This window comes from Phocoena phocoena, chromosome 7, assembly GCF_963924675.1.
Source record: "Phocoena phocoena chromosome 7, mPhoPho1.1, whole genome shotgun sequence".
In the NCBI taxonomy this organism is placed as follows: domain Eukaryota; kingdom Metazoa; phylum Chordata; class Mammalia; order Artiodactyla; family Phocoenidae; genus Phocoena; species Phocoena phocoena.
In genome coordinates, this window is record NC_089225.1 from 112,616,848 (window position 1) to 112,631,472 (window position 14,625).

General features: G+C 47.1%; 1 protein-coding gene and 1 pseudogene across 2 annotated transcripts in view; one reads left to right on the forward strand and one right to left on the reverse strand.

The window, feature by feature from the left end:
- Positions 1-10,826, reverse strand: part of ILKAP (ILK associated serine/threonine phosphatase) — a 29,258-nt gene extending 18,432 nt beyond the window's left edge. Inside the window, exons 1-3 of one of the 2 annotated variants that reach the window (XM_065880212.1) lie at positions 10,727-10,781; positions 1,814-1,879; positions 1,284-1,340 (exon numbers count right to left, since the gene is read on the reverse strand). In XM_065880212.1, the coding sequence (XP_065736284.1) occupies positions 1,284-1,340; positions 1,814-1,879; positions 10,727-10,781 (178 nt within the window). Of the gene's footprint in view, positions 1-1,283; positions 1,341-1,813; positions 1,880-10,726 lie in introns of both variants that reach the window. The other variant, XM_065880213.1, reaches the window with a different exon arrangement.
- LOC136125896 (heterogeneous nuclear ribonucleoprotein A1-like) lies at positions 2,902-4,048 on the forward strand (annotated as a pseudogene).
- Positions 10,827-14,625: the final 3,799 nt, after the last annotated feature.

Sequence of the window (14,625 nt, forward strand, 5' to 3'; positions counted from 1 at the left end):
TTTTACACTAGAGGATAACTGCACGTGAAAAAGGACAGCCTGCATCCCCACTGTCCCCCACCATTGCCCTACCTTCCCCCTCCCTTTGGGGGAATTCCATATGAGAAGTTCTCAGTTAGTTGAATAATACACTCGTCATATATGACAACCTAGAAGAACTGGCTCTATTTTCCCCTTCTGTGTAATTGGGACATAAAAGGAAAAGTTAAACATTTACAGGAACAGGTAGAGCCAATGTTAATAGGCTTGACAAAAATGAAACCAAATCAATAAAAAGAATCTTGAGAACATAAAAGGACTGACTGGAAAATAATTAACTAAGGTCTTGAATTTCAAGAATTCAAATTCCTGCACATGGTCTATACCAGTCAGTAAAGCAGTGTCATTCTGACTTCATTTTCTTAAAATCAAAATTCTTTTTAATGTAAGTGGCATAAAACAAATGACTTATTTATCAGGAAACTGAAAATATTTTAACTGTACCTCATATATTCAGACACTTCTGCTGGATACATTTGGGTCTGTCAGGAATATAACAAGGCAAAACCAGAATGACAGACTGAGATTTTCTTTTAAACGTTAATAACAGGGACTTCCCTGGTGGCGCAGTGGTTGAGAATCTGCCTGCTAATACAGGGGACATGGGTTCGAGCTCTGGTCTGGGAAGATCCCACATGCCGCGGAGCAACTAGGCCCGTGAGCCACAACTACTGAGCCTGTGCGTCTGGAGCCTGTGCTCCGCAACAGAGAGGCCACAATAGTGAGAGGCCTGCGCACCGTGATGAAGAGTGGCCCCCGCTTGCCACAACTAAAGAAAGCCCTCACACAGAAACGAAGACCCAACACAGCCAAAACTAAATTAATTAATTAATTAAAAAAAAAAAACCACGTTAATAACAAAGATCAAAGTAAATTTCTGGACTCTTCACTTCTTAAAAGTCAGTTGCAAGAAGTAAAAAATAATCACCAAAAAGTGATGTAGCATTTAAGCGTCTTTTTGTTCCCACCTAATGGTATCTGTTTAGGGTTTTTTTTTGTGTGGGAACTTAGTTTCCCAACCAGGGATCAAACCTTGGCCCCAGCAGTGAAAGCACTGAGTCCTAACCACTGGACTGCCAAGAAATTCCCGGTATCTATTCAGTTTTAATAAACCTTATGTTGTATTATGATTTAATATCATCCTAAGGTTTGTTACAAGCTATAAATAAATAAATTTTACGTAAGGGTAAAAACAGTGCATATTATTTCCACCAGCACGTTGGACATTTTTGCCTACCACTTACCTGAATCACCACTGCTGGCTGGTGGGAGATCATCAAAAAGCAAAGGTCCCCCCGATCCTGAAACACAGCAGAACACTGAGTGAGCCCACAAAACCAGGAGGGGGCTTAAGTTTCAGAATCCATCCCACCAGGACACCTACACAGGTCATTGAAATAAACTCAAAACTCTTGTGTCAATCCAGTGGCAACTCATACAGTGCTAAATAATGTCTTGAACCTATTTTATATTAAAGTCCTATCATTTCAAAGGAAACCAAAAAATCTGCCTTAAGGAGTTAAATCTTATTCCAGCTAGTATATTAAACACTCAAATGAACCAGAGAAAACTGCTCAACACTTTTATGCAGTTTCTCAGGGCTAGCGACTAGCGGATTTTTCTGCCTTACCTGATGCCATGGATTCAAAACTTAAGACAGTCCAACACCTAAAACATCTGTGTGTTGAAAATGGGGGAAAGGGAAAAAGATTGAGACAACTACAATCCCAGGATGACATGTTGACACACACCTGGGAGAGCCTGAAGACTGTACCTGAGTCAGTACTGCTGGCCGGAGGGAGATCATCAAAGAGCAGAGATCCTTTCTGAGCTTCTTTCCCTAGAACACGGAACACCTGCTTAGAGAGCATTTGGTCATTGGCCAGATGGGATTCAAAGGGGGACATCTTTAAGTTTGCCATTAAATTCAAATCTTCTCCCCCCTGCTGGACAAAGCTTATTTTTTAAAAATATTTTCTTGACAGCCATTTAATACGGACATTTGTTTCCAAAAAGTTACAGTCAACATATAATACAAGCAATGAAAGATGACCCAACAGGCGTTTTAAGGGCTATTGGGTGTTTTGAGGGAAACAAGTATTTTTTTTGATAATTTCACTATTGAACAAATATTTTAAAATCTTTCTTTAAAAGTGAATCCTGGGAAGAAAAAACTGACTCTAGAGCAAAACAATAATTCTATCTTGGTACCTCAATACAGAACTTCAGAAATAAAGGGACTCTTCAAAGATCTACAGGTCTTAAAAATCCTATTTCAGTACCATTCTGAATTAACCACCAGGGAGAATCTTAAACACACGGAGCACAGAGATGGTGAGAGGCCTGAGGGAAGCCAATCTGCCTTAACAGCACAGTGCCCAATTCAATAAATATCTATGAAGAAAATGAGGGATTTCAGATACTCCAAGGTAAACTCGGGAGAAAGCCAGGAAACTTTCTATCTAAAAACCTAAAGACTGGGCTTCCCTGGTGGCGCAGTGGTTGAGAGTCCAACTGCCGATGCAGGGGACACGGGTTCGTGCCCCGGTCCTGGAAGATCCCACATGCCGCGGAGCGGCTGGGCCCGTGAGCCACGGCCACTGAGCCTGTGTGTCTGGAGCCTGTGCTCCGCAACAGGAGAGGCCACAACAGTGAGAGGCCCGCGTACCGGAAAAAAAAAAAAAAAAAAAACCTAAAGATTTACCTACCAAAAGTACTTATCTGAAATATTTTATACTCAATTATCCCTTTCCACATAAAATGTAACCATTATTCCTTCTCCAGCTTTCCCCAAAATTTCTATTGAAGCTATGAAATACATGAACTGGCCCACAGGAACGTGGGGGAAACAGAGGGCTAAAGATGAAGGTGTGGACATCCACGTCCTATGAAGTTCAACACACTGATCTTTCTCCTCTGAGTTCAAGTACAGAAATGTACTCATTTAAAAACCAATTCAGAGATACGTTCGGTAGATTACTCCTTTCTGCTCATGGACGCCGCAGAGTAAGCATCGTTGACATCTCCCCTCCGCCCCTCCACTGCCGTCACGTCTAAGTCAGAGTCACCCAAAGAGCCCGAACAGCTGCAGAAGCTCCTCATCGGAGGTTTGAGCTTTGAAACAACCGATGACAGTCTGAGGATCCATTCTGAGCAGTGGGAAACGCTCACAGATTGTGTGGTAATGAAGGATCCAAACACCAAACGCTCCAGAGGCTTCGGGTTTGTCACATATGCCACTGTGGAGGAGGTGGGTGCGGCCATGAATGCAAGGCCACACGAGGTAGATGGAAGAGTTGGGGAACCAAAGAGGGCCGTCTCAAGAGAAGATTCTCAAAGACCTGGTGCCCACTTAACTGTGAAAAAGATTTTTGTTGGTGGCATTAAAGAAGACACTGAAGAACATCATCTAAGAGATTATTTTGAACAATACGGGAAAATTGAAGTGTTTGAAATCATGACTGATCGAGGCAGTGTAAAAAGAGAGGCTTTGCTTTCGTAACCTTTGATGACCATGACTGTAGACAAGACTGTCATTCAGAAATACCACACTGTGAATGGCCACAACTGTGAAGTAAGGAAAGCCCTATCTAAGCAAGAGATGGCTAGTTTCTCGTCCAGCCAAAGAGGTCGAAGTGGTTCTGGAAACTTTGGTGGTGGTCGTGGAGGGGGTTTTGGTGGGAATGACAACTTTGGTCGTGGAGGAGACTTCAGTGGTCGAGGTGGCTTTGGTGGCAGCCGTGGTGGTGGTGGATATGGTGGCAGTGCGGATGGCTATCATGGATTTGGTAATGATGGAAGCAATTTTGGAGGTGGTGGAAGCTACAATGATTTTGGCAGTTACAACAATCAATCTTCAAATTTTGGACCCATGAAAGGAGGAAACTTTGGAGGCAGAAGTTCTGGCCCCTATGGCAGTGGAGGCCAATACTTTGCTAAACCCCGAAACCAAGGTGGCTGTGGTGGTTCCAGCAGCAGCAGTAGCTATGGCAGTGGCAGAAGGTTTTGATTACTGCCAGGAAACAAAGCTTAGCAGGAGAGGAGAGCCAGAGAAGTGACAGGGAAGCTACAGGTTACAACAGATTTGTGAACTCAGCCAAGCACAGTGGTGGCAGGGCCTAGCTGCTACAAAGAAGACATGTTTTAGACAATACTCATATGTATGGGCAAAAAAACTCGAGGACTGTATTTGTGACTAACTGTATAACAGGTTATTTTAGTTTCTGTTCTGTGAAAAGTGTAAAGCATTCCAACAAAGGGTTTTAATGTAGATTTTTTTTTTTTTGCACCCATGCTGTTGATTGCTAAACACAATAGTCTGATCATGACGCTGAATAAATGTGTCCTTTTTTTAAATGTACTGTGTAAAGTTAGTCTACTCTGAAGCCATTTTGGTAAACTACCCCAACAGTGTGAAGTTAGTATTCCTTCAAGGTGATGCCAGGTTCCATTCAAAATTTATTTACAACCTGCTTTGGTGGAGAAGCTACTGTCTTCCGAAACCCTGGTGTAGTTGAACTGACAGTTACTGCGTTGTGACCTGGAGTTCACCGTGAAAAGGGTCACCCAAGCCAAGTCATGGAGTTTTTTGATTATTAATATATGATTATTGGCACATCCTATGCAATACATCTAAATTGGATTATGGTACCAGATACAGATGGGAATGAAGCTTGTGTATCATCCACTATCATGTGTAATAAATAAACAATTTAACACCCTCTTAAAAAAAACAAAAGTAAAAACCAATTCAATGTGTATGCTCTAAAAGTTTCATCCATATTGTCTTTTTGCCTAGAAATGAGCTGGGTATCAATTTTACTTTTTTAAAAAAGTAAAAATTTTAATTAAAATTCATAAACTCCAAGAAAGGAAATTTCTTCAGGAGTCTTTAGGTCAGAAGTACATTAAATACCTGGTAATTCCTAATTTAACAAAAAGTAACTCTTCTGCTTTATACCCCTAATGCAAATGGGAAATGTCGACTCCATAAATGACATTTTTATCCCTTAGGATTACCCTAAAGACATTAAGTAATTACAAATACTTCCATTTTTCTCACAAGTGACATAAAGACTCTGCGGGGAGTATCCAGAAAACAGCATTAGGAGGGCACTAAAGGCATTAGGGTAACCACTTACTCACTGCACTAACCCCCCACGAGAACTGCTAATATCCTAGCAAGCCCCTTCCAAGGGAAACTCACACTGTATTGGTCTAAGCATCAACATGCCCATCCCAACAGACTCACAGCTGAATGGGACGACCCAGGACAATCACACTGGATTCAGCGGGGCCAGAGCACCAGACATCTTGGGAGAGGGCGACATTATAGGGAGGAGGCCAACCTGAGGACAATCAACCCTTCTACTTACGCAGGGTCCGATTTTAATTTTTGAATTAAACTACCCATCTAAATCAGGTCTTTCCAAATCCAATGTCCAATGGGGCAAAGTCCTCTTTTACCCAGGTACTAATACATTTTCGGTCCTGGCAAGCATTCCTCATAATAGAGTTTCCAGCTTAGCACTAGCCTGGCCTCTCTCCTTCGGCGACAACTCAGTCTAAGTCAGTTCCTCAAACCTACCACCAGCCCCAGAGAAGGGCTCATCTTCCCATGCTGAACAGAACGAGCCTCTCCTCTCCTCTGTCACTCTGGAATACTGTGAGTGGTATTTCAATTAAACACAATGAGATCATCTCATATTTTTGTTGGCCACAACTGAAAATGGCTTATATAAATGATAATTAACGTTCGCTGCCTGCCAGGAACTATTCTAGTGCTCTACAAATTTTAACGGATTTAATCCTTACAATAATCTTATGAGGTGGGTACTATTATTATTGTAACTCACTGATAAGAAAACTGAGGCACTTAGGTTAAATAACTGTCCAAGAGAGAGCCAGCGAGGAGTGGAGATCCAAACCCAGGCAGCCTGCTTTCCCAGCCCATGCTCTTGGCGACGTGCTACACTGCCCCCACCCCACACTGTTCTAGGAACTTCACAAGGATCGTCTCATTTTAACCCTTACACAACCCCACAAGGAGAATCCCGAGGCCCTGTAAGATCTCTGGGACACCTTTTTGCACCATCGAAAGGGTCAGAGTTAGAATAGCTTGCATCTGGATTCTTTAACAACAATCTGTAGGTCACAGATGCTATAAAGGGAACTTCCGGTTAGCCAGAACCTTACATTCTGTTTTGGATAAATAGTAATTTAAAGTATTTGGGGCTGCAATCATTGGACCAAGTGTGACCTTGACCCTAAACTTTGGAAGAGGCCCCTGAGTTCTAAATATAAGAACTCTCATAAAGAAAGAAACAAGACAGAAAACAAGTTTTTCACTACAGATAATCTTATCTAGATTGTTGGTTTTTTTTTTTAAAGTTACCTACACTATGAAGCTAAGTCTACTGAAAGTTACATACTATGCTGAGAAAAATACTCTTGGGCTGATTATATTCAGATTAGCTATAAGTTGCTACGTACAGTAAAGCAACAAGCTTTTAGATATTTTGCCTAAATTGCTTCTTATACCTAGATTTTCTCTTCAACCACAAATGTGACACAGTTATCTCCTCATCCGAGGATGTGGAACCTGTGGATACGGAGGGCCATTGTACTAGGCCATTTTATTGATATATAAGGGACTTGAGCATCCTCGGATTTTGGCATCCGAAGGGGACCCTGGAACCAATCCCCCACAGATACTGAGGGACTACGGTACATGTTTTCCAAACACCACAGACGTTTCAGAAAAAGGCCCCGCCTCCCCGCCACCGTAACAGTTTATTGTATACGTTCCACTTTCCTTTATGCTCGTGAACTTGTGTACGTGCATTTTAATTTTTAAAAGGTAGAAGTATACTATACGCAACACTCTACATACATCACTGTTCACGTAAGCCATCACGCTGGGTCTAACGATTCGCTTCAACAGCCGCACACCATTCTCTACGGAAAGCACTGCCACTCACTTGGTCTGGTCCCTTACTGACGGGCACGCAGCATGATTCTGGCTTTTTACATGACAAATAATGCCACAATAAACAACCCTAGACTTATATCCTTATTTGATCTGCTGACTGCTGGTCAAAGGGTAAATAAATAAATCTGACAAATGCCAAAATTTGTTCCCAAAAAAGTTGTGGTAACTTTCACCCCCAACACGCTTTATGAGAATATCCATTTCTCTACACCCTCATTACCATCTTGCCAATTTTTAAATCTGATGGGTGAAAAATACGGCACATCAGTGATTTGCTATTCCTTTCCAGTGACGGAGGAAGCTCTGGTTGATGGGCCATTTGCATTTCTTCCTCTATAAACTGTCAGGACACATCCTTTGACCATTTTTCTAACGGGTCATCTCTTTTTCTTATTAATTCATCTGCGCCTTTCCCTTACTAGGGACAGTAACCTTTAGTATTGTGTACCACAACCACTTTCTCTCAGTCTGTCTTTTGCCTTTGTGCTAATTTGCCTGCAGAAACTTTTTATTTTTACATAGCTAAATCCATTCTAATTTTTATGACTTGAGTTTTTTCTTATTAACCCTGAAGTTTTACAATTAGTCCAAGTTTTTTCTAATATCTTAGCCTTTATTTTATATTTAGATCTCCAATTTTCTAAAAGGAAATATTTTGAAGATGGCCTGCCAAGCAAATATTTATTTAGTCCCTGACAGTTGACCATCAGCTTTAAAGTGTACTGGTGTAGTGAAAGAACCACCCTATAAAACTGAAACCAGGTTACTGCCCAAACAACTTTAAACCAGGACACCTTTAACTTGTTTGGACTGCCAAATATAAGCTGTCAATCTTTAAAGACATCAAGTCAGCACTTTTATGAGTATGATGTACCAAGAGAAATTCCATTTCTATCTGATAATAACAAACATACTCCCTTTTTTAGGTAAGCTATGTATACTGTATATAAAAAACCTGATTTCACTCAGCAGTCAAAACATGTTAGGGGCTGGTATGAAAACTCCTAATTTAGCACAAAATCTGAAAACATTTAATGCGTTCTTTCCACATTTTTCTTCAGACCATAAAAATTAGGAGGCTTGGGGCAGGAACATTAGATGTAATGTTTAAAACAAAAATCAAAGAACTAAATAAAATGCACTTGATGTGACCTGAGGAGTGTGATACCTCCTCCCTTTGGACACTCAGTGTTTTCACAAAATCCATTTAAGAGTGCATTTTTTCCCCCTCCTGAACGGCTGTGAAAGTTAACTCATAGAATAGCACCTACTAGGCACTAGCATCTAGTAAGCGCAGACCTCGTGCTCTACCTGTGCTAAATACTGTACACACAGCGCCCTGTCTAACCTGTGGGCTAACAGGAGGAGGCGACATTCATGTTTCCCAGAAGCAGGCACTGCCACAGAAGACAGCAAGAGCACAGCTGGGATCAGAAACCACAGTCTGATAACATGTCTGGAACAACTCTTTTTGGGGACTGTGAAAGTGTCTGGGTCTTTTATTGTTCCCTGAATTAGCTCAGAAATTGGTGGCACCTGCACATCCTTTGTGAGCGTCATGATGGTGCGAGTTAGCCTCATCTCTCCATCCACTTCATGAAACCAACTTTATTTTCCTTTCATTCTCTCTACGTTCAATTTTGTCAATCAATATGATCAATTTTTCGGAAATAAAAAGTATGACGTTTTGAATTAAGTTTTCAAAAATCAAAGCATTTCCACAAAATTGTGAAATCAGATTCTGTTCTTGTTCAAATGATTTTTTTTAACCTGTTAAGACTCACCTTGTTGGTCTGAACTAAATGCCTGTCAAGATAACTTTGGGTCCCGATTCTGTCACTCACTTTAGTACTTATCCCTCTCAGCTTTCTGTCAGCTACAAATTCAGAAAGCATGCCTTCTTTGTTTTCAAGCCTATTTAAAAACATACACTCAGCCAAGCAGGACAGTGTCAGTGCCCCCCCCACAGGCAGGGAGCAGTTCACGAATCCACGCTTCAGGGAAGGGGGCGTTTAAACTTCACGCAGCACCCCTGCCACCCTGTCATCTCAGCCAGGGCTGGATACGCCCTCCCACGCACCAACCTGTAAGAGTTGTCAAGTTTTGTATCGTTTCAAGGGTCCCTTTGCGATTCAAGAAAATGACAGGCCCACAGGCACATCTGCGAGTCCAAACGCTGCCCCAAACATATTCAGATAGAGGTTATACTCCATCAACAGAGTAAGGAAGAGTGCATACACAAGCCAGAGTTTTCACCCGTACCTAGAACAATCTAGAAAACAAATCTCAGAAACAATCCACAAGATGAATGTCTGGGAGGGAAAAGTCACGGCACCATTACTGGGAATAATGGCCCGACAAAGACTGGCCAGCCTGGTGGTCCACGTGTGACAAGCCAGAATCCAGGCCCCATGGAGGGCACAACAACCCCTTCTCTGGGGGCCTTTCTTTTAGGGCCCCATGTCACAGTAGCCCTCCACGCTGGTACGCCCAGGCCAACTAGAGAACGAAACGTTCCCCAAAGAGCACACCGTTCCCTTGCCTGGAGTCTCTGCAAGTCCCAAGTCTACCCATCTTCCGAGAGGCCAGATTCCAGCACCACCTCCTTCCCCGCTCTCCGTCCACGGACTACAAACGTCGCTCCTCTGGACACTCAGCGTTTCCCACAGGCATTAACCTTAGCCATGTTCAATTTTCATCACCTGCGTGCAGAATTAGGCTCCTGGAGAGCAAAGGCTGGGCATCAGTCACCTTCCCCCTCCCCTACTACAACGGCAGTTCCCGAACCAGGCTCTCCAGACCCGCGCCGCGCGGTCCCAAATCGCCCGCGGATCCCCTACCGCAGACGCGGGCCCCCCGCCCCCCGCAGGCTTTCAGACTGAGACCCGGCGCTGAGGTGAGCCTGGAGTCTGAACGCGTTTTTAGAGTTTTCCATGTCTTCTGCCACCAAGCTGGGCTCGTAAAGAAAGCCCTAAACCACAGCACCCAGCTGCGTACCTAGCCCGTATTCACGGGTCTTGCCAACCTCAACCTGGCGTGGCCGTCACCCGCTGGACACACAGGACCAACCGTGCGGTCCCCGCGCTGCTGCCGTGGGCAGCTCCCACCCCAGCCTCCGGGAAGGACCTGCCACAGCGGCCGAGGTCGGGGGCGGGCAGGGGAGCGGGCCTGGGCTAATGCCCTCCACTCTGGGGAGAGCGGGCACTTCCCGGGGCCCCGGAAAGCACAAAAACTACCATGAATCGTTAGATCCGACGAGAGGAGCAGAGAGAATGAATCCTCTCTTCTGGGCCTCACAACGCCAAGGACTGAGTCGGCGATGACTTCCATCTCCGGGGTAGAGACGAAAAACAAAGCCGAAGAAAACGCACAACTGGGAGCGCGCCCGGAACGACGCGGCCCACACGGCGAGCTGTTCGGACGCAGGCCGGCGGACCCGGCGCGCGGCTCCCGTGAGGGGACGGCGGCGGCTGTGCGCGGGCCGCGGCGGCCACACGTGTGGGCCGCACACAAAGGTCTCCGAGCCGCGGTCCCCTCCTCCTACGCAGCGAACATGGCGGAGACGGCGAACTCCCCGCGCCGGTGTAGGCCGCGCTCACCCTCCCGCGTTCCCGCCGCCGCCTCAGGCGCCGCGGCCTCAAGGCCACCGCCCGCCCGCCCTCCTTCTCCCCACCGTCCGGGCGGCCACCCGCTTACCCGCAGCCGGGCGCGGCGAGCGCTCGGGCTCCGGCAGGTCCCCGAACAGGTCCATGGCGGAGGCTGGGAGGCGGAGGCGGAGGCGGAGGCGGCGGCGGCGGCGGCGTTGGCGGCGGCGGCGGCGGCAGACGCGCAGCCCGCGAGCGGCGGCGGGCTCCACACCCTGCGGCTGAGACGGAGGCGGAGGCAGCGGCGGCGGCGGCTGTTGCGGCGGCTGGGCGGTGGCGGCCCGGGAGCCGTCAATCACCCGAAGGCGGGCCCGGAACGCCACCAATCGGCGCGCGGCGTGGCCCGGCCGCCCCAGCGGCCTGCGCGCCGGCGGGGGGGGCGGGGGGGGCGGGGCGGTGAGGGGGGGGCGGGGCGGTGAGGGGGCGGGGCGGCGGCGCGCACGCGCACAGGTCTACTCCTCGCCGGCTGCGCGAGCGGGTACCTGGGCCGGCAGGGTTGACGCGCCACCGACTGTGCGATGTTTCTCTCGGACGCCCGTCCCGGGCCCCTCCTGCTCTTCCTGGGTACTGCCGTCCGATACCAAGAAGGCCCTTTCAGATAGACATGTCTGAGCTCGAGGGCAGCTGTAGTGAGCCCTGGTGGCCCGGAAGGCTTTATGGGGTTTTCACATCGGTTCCGTCCCTTCATCCTCACACCGCCACGGTGGGCCTCCATCCCTGGCCAATTTGAGATTGAGAAGCCGAAGCCTCATAGAGCGGCCCCTTAAGATGCAGGGTGGAGAGGAGGCATGTCTCGACTGCCGCCATCCGGGCACGTGGGGGGGGGGAGGGGAAAGGGAGCGTCCATGGCAGGTTCCAGAGAGCAGTGACGTTAGGGAGCTGGCCTGGCACACAGCTGGGCCTCGGTGTTCTGTTGAATATACACAGGTTCATGAAACGTCGACATCAGGGTCTGATGACTGATCAAGCCAAAACCGAGGCCCCTCTCTTCATGTCTGAACACAGACGAAAAGACGAGCGTTGGCCAAGCCACAAAAGTGACCAAACATCCTTCTGTCTTGGCCAATAAGAGTGACTGTTGCTTCTTTACCAATTACAAGTTTAGGCTTTCTCTAGTCTTCCTGCCTTTGAGATACGATTTATTAAGACATCCAGTCAAGGAATTGCCTCCTTTTCCTGGCATAATCCAATCCAGAGCAAAGCCCTGCTTCCTTAAATGTTTCCCCAAATCAACTAACACAGACCCAAATGTTGTAAGTCCTCTGCACGTCCCTTTACTGAGGTTGCCCGTGGTAATAGTCTCCCTGGCTGGGATGAGTAATAACCCAATTCCGACGACTGCAGGTGTGTTTCTGGTGATCTCTGGCTGAGGACATTGTTGGGCCCAGTGGGCCTTCATGCCTCTCATCTACTTGCCCGCTCACTCACCACTATTTGAAACCCTCACTGCTCTCTGCTCTCCCTTTAACAGATGAACTGCCTCATCCCTGCAGAAATGCTCTAAAGTAGCAATACAGTCCCATTTCCTCACCTCTCATCCACTTCTCAGCCCACCCCAACCTAGCTTCACCTCATCACTTCCCCAAAACAGTTCCTGCTAAGCTCACCAGTCATTTCCCACTCTGTGGCTAAGTGGAGGTGATGTTTTTAGTCGTCACCATACATGAATCCCAGCAGTATGACACGGTCAGTGTCTCTTTCCCTTTGGTTTGTGGAACACATCGCTCTCCTGGTTTGACGCCTGTTCTCTGTCTGCTTTGCAGGCCCACGTCTTCTGCCCGGCGATTAACTGATGGCATTCTTTAAGACTTGATCCTGGGTCCTCCTCATGCCACACTCCCTCCTTCGGCAAATCTCATCCACACTTGGCTTGAATTACCACTCATCTAAACGTGGTTCATTAATTTATGTTTCCTACCAGCTCCAGATCCACGTGTTCAAATATCACTCATGTGACATCTATTGGATGTCTCAAAGGTACCTCAAGGGCTTCCCTGGTGGCACAGTTGTTGAGAGTCTGCCTGCCGATGCAGGGGACACGGGTTCGTGCCCCGGTCCGGGAAGATCCCACATGCCGTGGAGCAGCTGGGCCTGTGAGCCATGGCCGCTGAGCCTGGGCGTCCCGAGCCTGTGCTCCGCAATGGGAGAGGCCACAACAGTGAGAGGCCTGCGTACGGCAAAAAAAAAAAAAAAAAAGTACCTCAAACTCAACATGTCCCAACCAAAATCATTTTCTCGACTCCTCACCGTATCCCCTTCGATATCTCCTTCCAGGATTGACACCTCCCTGTGTCCCTACCCCAGAATCCCTCTTGGGAAGATAGCCTCCAAGGTGGCTTCCACAATCCCCGTCTCCTCGTATTCAGCTCTTGTGTGGTCACCTTCTTTTGAACGTGGCTGGTGTGACTTGCTCTGGTCAATAGAGTACAGCAAAAGTGTCAGGAGGTATGTGGTTACGTGGATGTAATTCTTTCACACAGGTTAGTGACACCCATCCTGCTAGTGTGACCCAGCGGGATCCTATGAGGCCTTCTCAGAATAGACTCCCACCCATGTCCTCCACCTGCCTTTTGTCTGTAGAAAAACTTTAGTCAAAGAATTAATTTAATCAGAGAAGTGAGAAAATGCAGAAAGAAAGGAAAACAGTCAAACAAGACAAAATAATAATACTTTAGTCATTAAACAAAGTCAAGGACCTTTAGTTCTTCCTCAAGGACTCTAGATAATATTCTGAGCCACATCCTTTGAGCTGTTTTGCAGATACTGAAACCCACACCAAGTGGAAGAAGTTAACTGCATGCTGCCCACAAGCACGTAGACCCCAAACCAGTTGGAACCAGAAGGTTGATGATGCTGATTCCCAATTACCTCACCACCAACCAATCAGAAGAATGTCCATGAGCTGACCACGCCCTGTTCCTTGAACTCTGTAAGACTCCTCACTCCCCGCTCCAGGGAGGGACACACAGTCTTGAGGGAAGTAGCCCGCTGTGGCCCCCCTTGCCTGGCAAAGCAATACAGCTATTTCTTTCTGTTTCACCCAAAACTGTCTCCGAGATTTAATCCGGCGCCGGTGTACAGAGGCCAAGTTTCAGCAACACTAAGAGACTCTCTCTTGCTGACTTTGAAGAAGCAAGACACCACGCTGTGAGCTGCAGAATGGAGAGGGCCACAGCTAGGACCTGAGGGTGGCTTCCGGCTGACGGAAGCGGAGGGCTTCAATCCAGGAGCACACAAGGAAATGAGTGCTGCAACAGCTTGTGAGCTTGGAAGCTGGTCCTTCCTAGTCGAGCCTCAGATGAGACTCCTGTCCAGGCCCACACCCTGACTGCAGCCTTGCAGAGGACTCTATCGTGCCTGGACTCCTGAACCATGGAAACTGTGCCATAACAGATGGATGTGGTTTTAAGCTGCTCGATCGTGGTAATTTGTTATGCAGCAATAGATAACAAATACACCCTCCATCACCAAGTCCTATCAGTTTTATCCCCTGACTGCCTTTTGAATCCACCCCCTGACCCCTGCGCCCACCAAGTCTGTGTCACCGAATCATGGCCTCCTTTCGGGCTTCTCCCTGAGGCCTTTTCTCAATGCCTGTACTAGTTTTTCTCTCTCTGGTCCCAGCATATTTTCTCATGTGGGTCCTTTGGCTTGGGATGTTCTTCTAGGTCCTCCACTCCAGGAAAATTTCATCTGTTCCTCGGATTTCAGTCATCGATTCCTCAGGAAAACCATTCTTGAGTGACCTAAGTACGATCCCCCTTTACACCTCTCCTTTATGGCTTTTGTCATAGTTGCCGTTTTACGGTTATTTATGTGATTATGTCATTAACGACTGGATCTCCTAACAAAATGTAAGCTGTAGGAGGTCAGGAACTATGGTTGGTTTCGCACATTACTGCACCTGGCACGCAGTAGATGCTCATGTACACTGGCTAGATGAATGATGAA